General features: G+C 42.4%; 1 protein-coding gene across 4 annotated transcripts in view; it reads right to left on the bottom strand.

Moving 5' to 3' along the window:
- The window catches only part of BLNK (B cell linker), a 70432-nt gene extending 55442 nt beyond the window's left edge, over nucleotides 1–14990 (bottom strand). For 3 of the 4 annotated variants that reach the window (XM_014456921.2, XM_006089993.3, XM_023754883.1), the window contains exon 1: nucleotides 14770–14990. Coding sequence is in view for 1 of the 4 variants with exons in the window: in XM_006089993.3 (XP_006090055.1) it covers nucleotides 14770–14816 (47 nt within the window). In the remaining 3 variants the exon portion in view is untranslated. The remainder of the gene's footprint in view (nucleotides 1–14769) is intronic. The other variant, XM_023754881.1, reaches the window with a different exon arrangement.
- Between the last annotated feature and the right edge of the window lie 604 nt (nucleotides 14991–15594).

Genomic DNA, 15594 nt, shown 5'->3' with positions numbered 1-15594 from the left:
GAGAGGGGGGTAAGAGATCAACTGAAGGACTTGTATGCATGCATATAAGCATAACCAATGGACATAAGACACTGGGGGGTAGGGGAGGCCAGGGGATTGTCAAGGGCGGGGGGGAAAAAAAGGACACATATGTAATACCCTTTGTAATACTTTAAGCAATAAAAAAATTTTAAAAAAATCAACTGGTATGAATATAGATGTAACAGGACAATAAAGACAGAACCTGGCTGTGACGATCAACTGAACACTGCCTCCAGTCATTCCTTCTTCGCCGACTCTGTCCACACCTTTGGGAATCCCTGGACCTGCTGGGGATGGACCCCAACAGAGAACCTGTGCTCTCAACCACCCGTGAGTGTCACCTTCTAACTTGTTTCAACTTGGTCCCTCACCAGGGCAGGTGACCAGCTGCACCAAGTGCCTCTTTGGGACCTTCCTCTCTGTCACTGCAGAAGGCATCTAGTCCCTCTACCAGCCACATACTTTTTACTGGGGACACATGTGACCCTGCTACTGCCTTGCCTGGTCCCCAAGGTCAGACTTGTTGCTGGAGGGAAGCATGGAATCTCAGGGCTTGTTGCAGTCTTTAGGGAGGGGCAGAGAGAAAAGAGAAAGGGACCTATGACCGGAGGAGGGGGAAAGAGAGATGGCGATGCACGCAGGTGGCAGGAGGGACTGTGGCATGAGCTCTCTGGCATCGGAACATGCTCAGAAGTAGAGGCTGGGAGAGAGAACCAAGATGGCAGCATAAGGTATAAACCTATGCGTGCTGCCTCCCACAACAACATTGAAACTATAACTATAAGATAAAACAGCTATCATCCAGAACCATGGGAAAGCTGGCCGAGTGGAAGTTATACAACTAGAAGGAAAGAAAGAAGTGCATTGAGACTGAATAGGAGGTGCAGAGGCGCTAAGAACAGAGGTACAAAGGCGAGCGCGAGGCGGCTGCACCTGGGTGCGTGGTTTTTTTTCCATCGGAAGGGGATACAAGCTCTCGAATGCACTGAGCTCATTTAAGGCGAGATTCTGAGGTCCCAGACTCCTACGGGGAGAAACTGGACTGTCTTGCAGCGGTTTGGAAAGCAAGGGTGGCCTTCTTGCAGAGCTACTCTCAGGGATCATTGTTGCTGTTGGGGCGTGGCACTTGGGGACTCAGAGACTCGGAGTCGGAGTTGCGGAGACTCGAGGAGTCGCAGAGATGCTGATGACAACCATTGCTGTTTGCTCCGCCTTGATGATTCTCTGAGACCCCACCCCACTCAATTTACATCCCCACCCAAGCTGTGCCAGTGGCCAAAGGAATCACCTGTGCTTTTGCAGCCTAACCCAACAAACTGCAGCTGGGTCAGAGCGCTCTAAAACTTCCAAATTCCAAACAAATAGGAGAAATCTGTTGATATCGTTGTAGCTCCTGCTGGGTAGACCCACACAGTGGTTGACTTGGAGATCCAGGAGCCAGGGTACCCCTGGTCAGACACCAGATTTCAACTCCTCACATCCATAAGGGACACACTCAAGAAGCAGACTCAGTGAGCACCAAAGCCCCACTGAAGCAAGTCCTGCCTCATAAGGGTGTCTCCAACACAGCAGTTCTTCCACTATAGACACAACGGGTCCTCACAGTCAGCCAAAAATGTAGAGACAAAGAAACATGTCACAAATGAAAGAAATGGAGGAAAGCAAACTAATGGGGGACATAGAGTTCAAAACCACAGTTAAAAGGTTACTCAAGAATCTTCTATGAACCTCCGAGGAACTTAGTAAGACCTTCAAGGATCATAATGAGAATGCCAAAAAAATGGACCAGCCAGAAATTAAACATACACTGACTGAAATTAAAAATAAAAAACAGAGATCCAACAACAGACTAGAGGATCCCAAGAATCAAGTCAAAGATTTGAAATACAAAGAAGCAAAAAACACCCAACTGGAAAAGCAAAACGAAAAAGAATCCAAAAATATGAAGATAGTGTAAGGAGCCTCTGGGACAACTTCAAACATACCAACATCCGAATTATCAGGGTGCCAGAAGAAGAGAGAGAGCAAGATACTGAAAGCATATTAGAAGAAATCATGACAGAAAACTTCCCCTACCTGATGAAAGAAATAGACTTACAAGTCCAGGAAGCAAAGAGAACCCCAAACAAAAGGGATTTAAAGAAGACCACACCAAGACACATCATAATTAAAATGCCAAGGGCTAAAGACAAAGAGAGAATCTTAAAAGCAGCAAGAGAAAGACAGTTAGTTACCTACAAAGGAGTACCCATACGACTGTCAGCTGATTTCTCAACAGAAACCATGCAGGCCAGAAGGGAGTTGCAAGAAATATTCAAAGTGATGAACAGCAAGAACCTACAACCAAGATTACTCTACCCAGCTAAGCTATCATGTAGAATGGAAGGTCAGATAAAGAGCTTCACAGACAAGAAAAAGCTTGAGGAGTTCATCACCACCAAACCAGGATTATATGAAATGCTAAAGGATATTCTTTAAGAAGAGGAAGAAGAAGAAAAAGGTAAAGATAAAAATTATGAACAACAAATAAATACCTATCAACAAGTGAACCTAAAAATTAAGTCAGAATAAACTGGTGAATATAATAGAAGCAGGGGCATAGAAAGGGAGTGGACTGACAATTCTTGGGGGGAAGAAGGTGTGGAGGGTGCGGGAAGAGATTGGACAAAAATCTTACACCTATGGATGAGGACAGTGGCAGGGGGTAAGGGCATGGGGTGGGATGGGAACCAGGTGGAGGGGAGATATGGGGGGAAAAAGAGGAACATCTGTAATAATCTGAACAATAAATGTTTATTTTAAAAAAAAGAAGTAGAGGCTGGAAACTGGAAGGAGGCCTGAGCACCACAGCCTCCAGTGTCCTTTCTCGACACCCTGGTCAGAAAGACAACGGAGGAGTCCTGGGTGGAGGGAATGCGTGCACGTTGCACATGAGCATCTCACAGCCTGGGTTGTCGTACTAACCACGTATTAAATGGGGAAAGTAATTTGCAAGTTTTTCCAGACGCTCTGCCATTTTTTTTCTTCCCCCTACTGAGATTTGCAAATATTTTGTGGTAGTCTTTGGCACGTCCAAACTGCTGATCTGGGTTATAAGCAGACAGAAACTGGGCTGACTGGGCACAACCATGAGTAGGGATGATTATACTAAATCCCTGAATCCTTAAAAAAAAAATCCTTGAATGCTTTACTCTATCAGAGGCAGCTAGGCATGGGACACATCACCCTGAACCGATGAGATGACAAGGAAACCATGCTATATTAGCTTTTAAAAGTTCTTAGAAGACTTCATTTGATGTGACACAAGTTGTCTGGCTTTCCCTGTCCCTGGTTTTATGGGCAGGAGCCACTGGGTCCTAAAGGGCTGCCGTGCTTTCCTTCCTCTTCACACTGAGTAAACCTATATAATTCTAGAAAATGAATGTGTTTTAAGACTTTGAGCATGTTCTTTTCAAAATTAACCTAAGGGGGGAAAATGAGTCGTAGCTGTGTGTACATGGTACACTACAATATTGATGCCCACTTGTCTGGGCATCCATTTGCCCAGCTAAAGTATTTTCAGGGAGTAAATAGTATGGGATGGTATTTCCCATGTACTGGAAAAAATTGACTCAGTTAAGCTCATTTCACTGGGCTCTGCATAAAAGGATATTGGGGGCCTTGGCCGGTTTGGCTCAGTGGATAGAACATCGGCTTGTGGACTGAAGGGTCCTGGGTTCGATTCCAGTCAAGGGCATGTACCTTGGTTGCAGACTCCATCCCGGGGCCCTGGTCGGGGCGTGTGCGGAAAGCAACCAATTGATGTGTCTCTCTCACATCGATGTTTCTCTCTCTGTGTCTTTCCCTCTTATTTCCACTCTCTCTAAAAAATAAATGGAAAAATATCCTCAGGTGAGGATTAACAGCAACAAAAAGGATATTGGAGAACATGATGTGTAGGGATTGAAGTAGAAGCAAGCTTTTAATTATTAAAAACCATTCAGTAATTATCAACATTGATAATACATTTTTTTAAACATTTGAAACAATATCTAATTGGTCAAATAAGAATACGATCATAGGTCCCTTAAATAAACTATTTTAAGTAAATATGGAAAATAATTTCAATATCAATTTTTTATTGTGGTAAAATACACACAATATAAAATTCACCATTTCAAAGTGTACAACTCAGGATCATTTAGTCATTCCCAATGCTGTACAATCACTGCCACCACCTAGTCACAGAACACTCGCCTCACCCCGGAAGGAAACTCATACACAAAAAGCAGTCTTTAGCAATTTTGAAGCAGATTCTTTTTCAATCAACTGTTGGGGTATTTGCATGAATAGTTTTTGTTTTAATTCTGTTAAGAGGTTGTCTTCAGAATTCATCAGGCATGTTAGGCCCAATCATCTGGGATTGACTTGGCAACTGTAATGATCTTTGAATGTGGAAACGATGTGAAATCAAAAGTCTTTCCATTGTAAAAAGAGAACTTTGCCCATGAACAGGCTAAAGAGGCCGTTTAAAGGGCAACATAGTCACATATGGGTAAGAGGTTCAGTTTTCCAATGACTTAGTATTCCATTTCCATTTTCCATCTTCCTTTTTTTTTTGGAAGTACATTTCTCATGTTTGTATTTGATTCTCCAGTATTTATTTGCACTACAGTAAAATGACAATTTCTTTCCTGTTCAGTATTAAATATGGACATTAACATGCTTTATGTGCTTGAAAGATTATTCTTTCTTCTGCAACGTTTTACACTTTGAACAAAGTGAAGTTGTCAAGTAAACAGCAACAACAAAAAATTGAACATGGCAGGACATTTCTTCTGACTTTGAACTCTAATCCTCTAGTCCAGCGGTTCTCAACCTGTGGGTCTCGACCCCTTTGGAGGTCAAATGACCCTTTCACAGGGGTTGCCTAAGACCATCGGAAAACACATATATAGTTACATATTGTTTTTGTGATTAATCACTACGCTTTAATTATGTTCAATTTGTAACAATGAAAATATATCCTGCATATCAGATATTTACATTACGATTCATAACAGTAGCAAAATTACAGTTATGAAGTAGCAACGAAAATAATTTTATGGTTGGGGGTCACCACAACATGAGGAACTATATTAAAGGGCATTAGGAAGGTTGAGAACCACTGCTCTAGTCCAAGTACCCTTAAGTACCCTTAGTCATGGCCTCCCTGGGGATTCCTTTAGGTAGGGAATTGTTGCCTCCCTGCTCTGACCTTTCCCTCTTTCTTATCACCACTTTCTTGAACAATGTTCCATTCTTTCAGCTAACAACTGTTGATTGAGCCACCTCAGTCTGAGCTGGCTCAGATCATTGATTCCTGCCTGGGTGTTAGTGACAGATAACACTAATGCCTGAGCCTGGTACACTTCATGCTATCTAATTCTGATCCAAGAATCAGAGACACTGCCTTATCCAACTGGATGCCATGCTTCTGACACAATTTGGGGCATCAGGAAAGCCCAGGCTAGGACGATTTTAGGGGGACATTCACTGAGCTCTCTTTCTAGTCAACATAGTTACTGTTGCAACACCCCCATTATGGTATATATTATCATTCCCATTTTCCAGCTGGTAAAGCTGAGGCTAAAAAAGATCTTTTCAAAGGCCATGAGCTAGTAGGTACAGAGCAAGTACCCAAACCTAGGTCTGCCTGATTCCAAAGCTCATATTCTTTCCAGAACAGCAAATACACCTCTCTGAGCACTTCTTAAACTACACCACATTGATCCTGTACACTCAGTCCACACGTAAGACTAGCTCTGCTCCTTATAACTCATTTTCAGATTACATTCGTGTTCATTATTGTGGGAGCATTCTTTATTTTATTCATTTATTTATTCAGATGGAGCAATGCTTTACTCACATGGAGAAGAGATAGAGCAAAATCAACATCAGTGGTGTGCAATGGTCCCTTGTGGCTAACCCCAGCTCCCTGCAGCCATTTGGCCTGCAGGTAATCCTCTCTCCTGAAAGGCAGTGGTGTGCCTGAGGGCCATTGCCATACTTGCCTAAGCAGAACAAAGGAAAGCACTCCTTGAGCATGAAACAGGGGAAGATATTCTCAAACAAGGTGATAAGCTTGGCACAGCCTGCAAGAACTCCTTATCTCTTGGTAAGGAAGTATTCCAGGCCCAAGGGCCATTCTTATGTGGTTGAGTGGGGCTTTGAAATACTGCACGTATGAGACTGCCTCTCCCAACAATTCTTTATTGGAATTACTTGATTAAATGTCTTTCTTCCCAGTGGACTTTGCATTCCTCAGAGGCAGTGACCAGATCAGTGCTCACAGTACAGTACATGCTCAATAAATGTCTCTTCACTGAAGAAAGGAAAGAATGAGGGATGAATGAATGAAGCCGTGAATTGCTGATCAGACAGCTGTCAGAGGGGAGAGGGGTTGGGAGGCTAGATGAAAGAAGGTGAAGGGATTAAGAAAAAACCCCCACCCATATATATATAGTGCATATACACAGGCAACGATGTGGTGTTAGCCAGAGGGAAAGAAGGTTGAGGGGCTAGGTGGAGGTGGGCAAAGGGGAGGGGGAAGAATGGGAACAGAAAAAGACTTGGCTTGAGGCAATAGGCACACAATGCAGGGTGTAGATGATGTTTCCTTGAGTTGTACACTTTGCAACCTATATGGTTTTATGAGCCAATGTCACCCTAAGAAATTCACTTAAAACATTTTAAAAAGAGAGAAAGAAGGGGTAAAAAGAGAAGGCAACTGCAGAGGTGCTAGTCTCAACACAATAAGACACCTGAAAGAGACCTAAATTTAGCACCTGGCCAGTGGGAGAATTATTTAAAACTGTACATCAAACACATCTGAGTAAGCGTGGGCTTCAAGTTTGGACCTGGAAACATGTAAAAGCCTGAAATACTGACAGCATGATTGGGTAGGGCTTCACTGGGGATTCTGACTAGTAAATTAGTTGCCTTTTAATTAAAAAAAAAATGTCTAGTAAGATTTTAGAATACAGACTAAGTTAGAATGTTTAATTGGCCAGTAAATGACACAGGGGAAAAAAAGCAGGGTGTGGCCTACTCATCTTCCTGGCTGGCAAACATTGAGGTGTAGTTCTAGAACAGGCTCTGCTGGTGCGAGCTTGAACAGGTAACTTCACCTCTCTGGACCTTGGCTTTCTTATCTGAGAAATAAAGGGGCAGAAAAGATGGCCTCTCAGTCCTGGGCAGGTAAACCTCTATGATCTGGGTAGGGGCTTCCCCATTGATGTCCATGTCCCTATGCATTGCGGGGGGAGCAGGCTCAGCCTCATGGCTCGTGGAACCTGTGGCCAGCACTGGCTACATAATTGCTGGGACCAGTGTATTATGAAAATGCAGGGCCCCTTGTTGAGTATTATTCAGAGTTTCAAGACTGTGACAGCACGGCATTAACCCCAGAATGGGGCTCTTGGGACACGGGCCCTGTGTGAGTGCCCGGCCACACTACCAGGGAGCTCACAGGCCCCTGCTGCATGTGGGAAGGGATGCTGTCTGGATGGAGTAGGTCTGGGGCCCCAGCTAGCCTGGGGGAGGCAGGGATGCCCCTGGGGTTATGAGTTCCTTTCTCAGGAAAGTGGCTAATGGAGAAGCATGACTCACCAAGGAGGTACATGTCCCTGAAGCTGGCTTCCTTGCCTTACTTTTGAAATTAGCACTGAAACAGCCATGCTGGGCTGTAGGAAAATGGCTTATTTGGGGACCTAGACCAGAAAGGGTTATAAAAAACATTGGAGTTAAAAATAAGCCTGTAGGTGTAGCTGCCCACAGATCCTTTCGGAAGGGAGGTGGGGTGGGACAGGCAGGAGAAGGTGGGCCAGACCAGGAGAGCAGGGGCCTGTGGGAGGAGCTGTTTGGGAGCAGACAGCCCTCAGCTGTCAGTGGCTAGGCTATTTCTACCATTGCCAAGAGTACTGAAGCCCCTTTAGGTTGGAGGCAGAATCTGGGATCAACCAGGAGCCTGGAGCATCTGACATTACATCAGACAGCAGCCCCACGCCAGCCTGCATCCCTCACATTCCTGACAGCATAAGAGAATCAGGAAAACTGTTTTTCTGACATCTGGATAAGATCAATACCAACTTAAGAAGTCATGGGGAATGGCATAGGGGGAGATAGAGGATTGCTTTATAATAGAACTGGAATAAGCGTGTGTGTGTTTTAAGCTGCACCCTCAAAACCCATTCATCATTTTCACAAAATATAGATCATTGGTCCCAGGAGGACCCAAATGGTGAATGCTGCAGCTGAAACTATCCCAGCTGATGAAAAAGTTATTCCAAATTCATTCCTCGCAGACACAGCTGCAGAATCTTCATAGGTGATGGAGAAGGCATTAAAGCAGTGGTTCTCAACCTGTGGGTTGCGACCCCTTTGGGGGTCGAACGACCCTTTCACAGGGGTCGCCTAAAACCATCGGAAAACACCTATATAATTACATATTGTTTTTGTGATTAATCACTATGCTTTAATTATGTTCAATTTGTAACAATGAAGTTGGGGGTCACCACAACATGAGGAACTGTATTAAAGGGTCACGGCATTAGGAAGGTTGAGAACCACTGTATTAAAGGGTAGACAAACAAATACCTATCATCTCCCCTCCATGCCTTGATTTGTCTTTATCAGGCAGTGTTCCACCCATGGACCTCAGGGCAATACAAGCTGCTCCAGGACAAGAACAGGATGTCCACCTCTGTCCAGAATTTGTCCATTGGGTCAGATCTGTGAGCCCTTGGGCTTTTTAATATCTATGTCGTCACTTTCTATCCCAGCTCTGAGGGTTTCCACTCAAGGAAACCACGTCTACTTACAGAGGTAGAAGCAGAGCCTATTCCAGGAGAATCTTATGTCTAGAAATTTTTTCCTGCTCCCATTTCTCTACCCAGGAGAGAACAACATGTACCTCAATGGTGCATGTAGTTCGTGGAATCCAGTTTTGTTAGAAACAAAATATTTTTTTTTGAAAAAACAAAAAACAAATCATTAAAATATAGGCCCAAGTACTTCTAGCCCTTTCCCTTAGCAACCCTTCACTCAAACCATCCCTGACCAAGGAAAATGAGTCCAGTGAGCAGAGGCTGCATCAATTGCAAAGTTACATATATTATGTTCTAAACTTTAAGTACATACTGTCGCTATAAAAATATGCAAATGGATATGTGCTTCTTGGTCTGAATCAGAGATTTTCAACAGTAGCACTATTAACATTTTGGGCCAGATAATCCTTTGCAATGAGGACTGCTCTGTACAATGAAGGATGTTTAGAAGCACCCCTGGCATCTACTACTAGGTGCCTATAGCACCTCCCTCCCCAATTGTGGCGATCAAATGTCCCTAGAGGGCAAAATTGACCCTGGTAGAGAACCACTCATCTCAATGATGCAGCTATGTCTAGGGTTTATTAAAAAGCCAAAGAAAACCATCCGTTGTTTCAATTTCCCTATAACAAGCTGTCATTTACTTTCTTTTTTTTTCTAAACTGTATTCTTTAATAAGCCTAGATTCTTTGATGTCATTGCATAAGGGCAATAGTTAGGTCCTCTTTGAAAATGAACTAAACTAGTAAATTCTACAGAAGAGGTTAGTCATCTGTTGGGGGTGGGGGGTGGAGAAGAAGCAAGAGATTGTCTGTAAATATGTGTCTGAAGCATTTGGTACCAGCCTTGTCTCCTCTAATCCAGTGATGTGGGAGGGAGGGATGGAATGTAATTGCGGTTCAGTTCTTGGAAACCTAATTAATTGCATCCTAGCCCATTTGGAGATCGGTTGCATAGAGGAAGGACTTGTTCAGACATGGCACATAGGTGATCATTGGATTCAGGAGAGGGCGTGCCTTGGATATGTGGACTCTGGTGTAGATTTTCCTGGCACAGCCACGGTTGAGAAAGAGTGCCATGAGTTTTCTTAGCTGATGATTCTGAGACACACACACACATAGCAAATATCTACTAATGTGGCTCCTGTGTGGCTTTTCCATAAGGACAAAGAGGCTTTGTCTGAATAGTCCATCCATTGGTGTGACACAAATGGCCCAGCTAAGAGGATTCTCAGATGACACAATGCAGTGTGAGGAGAATGGAAGCCTATCGGATCTCTATCATCAGAAGTGGTGCCTCCTTTTTGCCTTCCCACATCAGCACTGGCCTTTAACCCAAGCTTATAAAGAAGGAGAGGAGTGATGCCCCCAGACACGTGTGTACTCAAGACTTGCTCTATCCACCGTGAGCCCCTGGACAAATATTATCAGTGTATTTCAGTCCATGTTATTTTATTTGGTCTTCACAACAAGCCTGTGAGGAGGGCATCTCTAGTTTTATTTGACAGTTGAGGAAACTGAGGCTTAGAGAAGTTGAGTGACTTCCTCAGGACCTGGTTAGTAACTGACAATTGGAGTTCAGCCCTTTTGGGCTCCAATTGCATTGTCCTTCTAAATACATCAGAGTTACCTTCTATATAATCTTATCTGGATGCTCTCTAGAATCCTCTGGCCCCAGTGTTCAGAGGTTGGCAGTTTCAACAGATTAAGAAAAGAGTTTGAAAACAGCTTGCCTCAAATACATGGATAATTCATTCAGGAAATATTTCCTGAGAGTCATGGGATAAAATAACAGTGTTAGGAAATGTAACATATGTTAAGCATGGTCTCCATGCTTAAAGGATCACACAGAGTTGAGAGGGACTTTGGGAATTATCTGGCCCAAACTCCTTGTTTTGTAGATGTGGGACACAGGGGAGATGAAATTCTATTCAGTATGCTGTGGTAGAAAGGAAGATAAGGGCATATTTGGAGGCATCATAAAGGAAAGACTATAGGGTGTGGTAGGTGAGTGGAGGTGCAGAGAGAAGGATGACTTTGGGTTGATGAAACTATTGACAGAAACAAGGAGGACCAGAGAGGGCGCTAGTGCCAGAATGGTGAAAAGAAGGTGAATTTGTTTCTTCAGAAATTGGTATGTCAAGTAACTAGAAACTCTAATTGAGAATTCCAAGACCTGAGAAGAGAAGTCATATCCCAGAATTTGTTAAATCAGATCTCCAAGTGAGAGTCCTAGCATTAAACCCAGACACCCATGACAGGGCTCTGTCATGCTCAACAGTTGCATTAGCCTCTTAGATTAAGGTGGAGGAGGGGTGTTTCTCACATCTACAGTCCATGCAAAGCTTATGCCACAAATGTCAGAATCAACAGGTAAAATAACCAAAATAGCCAGAAAGAAGAACTGAAACTAACATGACATTTATCAATGATCAATGTAAAGTCCCATGTTTATGTTCAGAAAATCAATTGCATCCTATGGAATTAATAAGAATAATAATATTGATATTAATTAAATATTATTTTAAAACTACCATTTTAAAATTCAATATTATAATGTGCCAGATTCACTATGTGTCACTGCTTCTCAAAATAATTTATTTAATCCTTTCAGCAGCCATATGAGATCGATACTGTTATTATCTCTGTCTTATCAGCTGCAGAAAAGAAACTGGGACCAGGGAGATTAAATATACATACCTAAAGTTAATATGTGTCAGTTTGACTGAAAACTACTGTACTCTTTAACCAATAAGATAAGGACTGTAGAGACTTGGCTTAACCAGACTCATGTCAAAGACCCTTTGCATTTGTAAAAATAAGTGAACATGTGTTTTCAGGTGCTTCAAAGAAAAATACAAAAGCACAGATGATGAGTCTCTGGGAGGATATTAAAAGTACAAAAATATAAAATTTTCTTTTCAAACTAGTTTCACTAACTTGAAAAGAACATAGTCAACGTAATCAGGATTGTAAATTTCGAATGTTTACCCAGAAGTGTAAACTTTTTATGACCATAGGAATGTTTACTGTGGGAGAATTGAGAACCCAGGTCTTAGCTGGGTTTCTGATGATATAATTATCTCATAAAATCCAGGGAAAATAATGGCTAATAATAAACTAGAAGATCCTGAAGGTTTATGAATTACTACTAACAGAGAAACCTACTTTCTGTAGTGCCCCAATGGGAGAGAAAAGGGGAGAATCTGTGCTCACACATTTCTGTGGTCCAATATAACTTAGCCACCTCACCTTCCTCAGTTCTTCCATAGCACAGTCTTAGGGTGATACTGATCCCCAACGGTGTTCATCGAGGAACCTTCTCTTTCTCCTTCACTCTGAGGATCCCTTGTTTCCTTCTAATCCTGCCTTCCCTCCTTTCCTTGGCTGATTCTGCTTTTCCTTCCTTCCTGGTCACTCCTTCTGCTCCAGTTTTTTTTTCAGCCCTTGGAATATATCCCCTAGATCAGGGTCATCCCTTTTAGCCACTCTTGATAGATACTCACTATCTTTCTATGTTTGTGGCTAAGAATTTAAGCAAAGTCTCATATAAACTTTGATAATCCTAAGAGTGTATATACACAACTCTCCACTTATATTGTCATCTGGTGCCAAATAATTGCACAGTTAGGCAACCTTTTGAATTGATGTTAACCAGTTGGGACAGAGGATTTAAACCACAGGGATCAAGTATTTCATTTACCTATTTCTCACACTCCCATGTAATTACAGAAAAAGAGGTAAGATGGTGCTTTAAGTCCATTGTGCTTACAATTTCATTTCTTTCAAAAGTTCCACGTTGACAGTGCACATTTTACCAAAACGGGCCAATTCTGTAAAGACAACTGAGTAACCAAGTGGAAAAAAAAAGTTATTTCTGCCTAAGCCGATGAGTGTAGTGTATGATTATCCACAATATAATTTTGTTTTTCTACCCCATAATCTATGGGTGTATATTACCTATGACCACTCTATGATCAAGCTGGACTTTGTCCCAGAGGGAGGGACCATCAAGTGATTTAGGTTCTATTGCTTTTCTTTAAATTCCCATTTGTATTTCCTGAAAGAGGTTCTAAGACTTAGTATAGCTCCAGGTTGTGGAATATCTCCAGGAATGACCTATAAAAACCCTCCTGCTCATTGGAGAGAAGCCCTAATATCCATTCCTTGTTAGTTTCTTTGGCATGTCTTCCCTACCTCTTCTTCCCTTTCCCTCTTCACTGCTGTGCCCCAGATCCAGGCCTGCAACACTATATGCTTGGGTTACTTAACTGCCCCCATCTACTGAGTCTCCCTGCCTCCAGTTTCCCTCCCCCTCCAGTCCATCCTGCCAGCTTCCTATAAGTTTGCTGGCGTGACACTCTAACAGTGTAACCCATTCTCTAACTTTGTCCTCACTGTCCTTTGTAATCTGGCCCCACCCCATGCATCCAACCTTATCGGGAACTTCTGGTCCTGCACGCTCTACTCTGTTGTCTGTGCTGGGCAGAAAACTCTCACTATCTCACCATGGACCCTTCTGAAGTCCAGCTCCACGTGTCAGCTTCTGTATTTCCTCCCTCCCAGGACATAATGCTTTCCTTCTATGGTTATCTTACCTACCTCTCAAAGCCTAGCTCTTCTTTCTAAAATTAAATTTATTGGGGTGACATTGGTTAATGAGATTATGTAGGTCTCAAGTGTACAAGTCTGTGCTACATGATCTGTATATCTAACTAAAAAGCTTTTCTGCTCAACAAAAGAAACCACCAACAAAACAAAAAGGCAACCAACCGAATAGAAGATATTTTCAAAGCCTAGCTCTTGAAGCAAGCACCTTCTCCCTGAAACCTTCTCCAGCTACTCTAATTCCTTTCTTATATTACTACTTCCATTGTTTTCCTTGCTCCCCTCCCATGAGGGTGTAGAAACTTGAGATCAAGGGCTTGACAGAGTGCCTTCTTGTCCCCTGTCCCTGCAGATCAGCCACAGACACCCAACAACATGCCCTCAAAATGGCTGACTTAGCGATACCGCCTACAGATTTCACATCAAGTTCACCTCCAACTGCATTTACCACGCACCTACCAGGCATACGGCCCATATTCTAACTATGAAGGGCTGTCCTTTTGCCAATGCCAGGCTAATTTCTCTTAAATTTGGTCCAAAAAGTTTTAGTCCCTTGATATTTGTAATAACTTTCCTGCCCCCCAAAGTCACCCCTGTGAAAAAATTGAAGTTCAAATGGGTAGTTGGGAAATATAAAACAAGCCATTGAACATTTTGAAAAGTTCCCAGTCCCCAAAACCCCCGCTGCCCTTACAATAAGACAAAAAAGAAGACTTTCAAACTCAAATTTGGAAGGTTATCTTTTCCATAGATCAAAGAAGTTTCCTTGATTCTTGCCCCTGGGTCATTTCTGGTTTATTTGTTCTAAGTGGATTTTTATAGATAATTGTTACACTGACATAAGGACATGAGAAAACCAGACCCAATCTCCCCAAAACACTTGTGATATATACCCACAAAGTAAATTAATAAAATGATTACAACAACCCTTAACATTACATATCAATCTACAATGAAATTGTTGAGGACCAAAGTAGACTTTTCCTTAGCAAAAGCTTGCTGTATTCAGACTCTGAAAGCTGATCTTTTGTAGAATCTAAACTTTTGACATTTCTTTTTATTTTCTCTCCAGAGCTTTACACTTTATTATTGGCAACAGCCAGCTAGAACAAACCCACTTATTCCTACACACTTCTTAAAAAATCCTGCCCACTTCCCTATAGCAGTTGCCACCCACTGCCTTAGAACTAGAAAGTATTCTAGGATTTCAGTTTTTCTAAGATGCAGTAAGAGCATTGGGAAAAAGCAGAAGAAGGAGAAGAAGAAAAAAAAGTATTGATTGGGGAGAATCTTACCTCAACTTTTGACTGGCAGGAACAGTTATTTTATTAAGCTTGTCCATTCTTTTTGGTGATGATAAGAGCCACAAGTAACCGTCCAGTGGTAACGTCAGCAGTCCCTGGCCCTCCTAGGGAGTAGCATGATAAACCTTTGATCTCAAGGGCCCCAGTCACTTGAATCTGATTTCTGAGAGTTCAGACTGCTGGCAAACACCCTTGCACCAGGGAGAAGTAAAACTTGCTCGAACACATAGCTAAGTTTCATGTTTCTACATAATCATGTGATCTGGGGAGCCAGCCAGCTTGGCTGACTACTTCACGTTGTGTAAACTTTAATAGTGAAACCTATTGGACATGCAAATTTCTTTCCAGCTGCTTTCTTTTATAACCAGATTTGTAACCAGGTCAGGGCAAGCTCTGCTGGTCACTACTTCCTGTTGTCTCAAACACATTTAGTCCTATTTCCAGCAGGTGTCACACTGTCCCCAGCAGCTTCCTGGGCTCAAGAAAAAGCAGAATAATTCATTCCATCTGAAGGTTTCTTTGGAACTTTATGCTCATTTGCATAAAGTCATGGGTAAACTTTTCCACTTAAAGATGGAAATTATATGAAAATGGCATTTTTATATTGTTCTGCTTGTTCCTTCCACCTTCCAAATATTTTTTAAAGTATTTAAAATAAACTCCATCATAAGATATATGTCCTCCTTATCAGGTTGGAGAGTCAGGAGTTATGCCGATAGCCAGATGCTTGCAAACAAAACCAGGATATACCCAAATGTCAGCTGAGAACAAATCCAACCATCTCCCAACAATGCAATTCTGACATCAGGCCATTTG

The sequence above is a fragment of the Myotis lucifugus genome, unplaced genomic scaffold (assembly GCF_000147115.1).
Source record: "Myotis lucifugus unplaced genomic scaffold, Myoluc2.0 scaffold_66, whole genome shotgun sequence".
NCBI classification, from domain to species: Eukaryota; Metazoa; Chordata; class Mammalia; order Chiroptera; family Vespertilionidae; genus Myotis; species Myotis lucifugus.
Note: the sequence above shows the minus strand (reverse complement) of the source record. Positions and strands in the feature narration are given on the sequence as shown.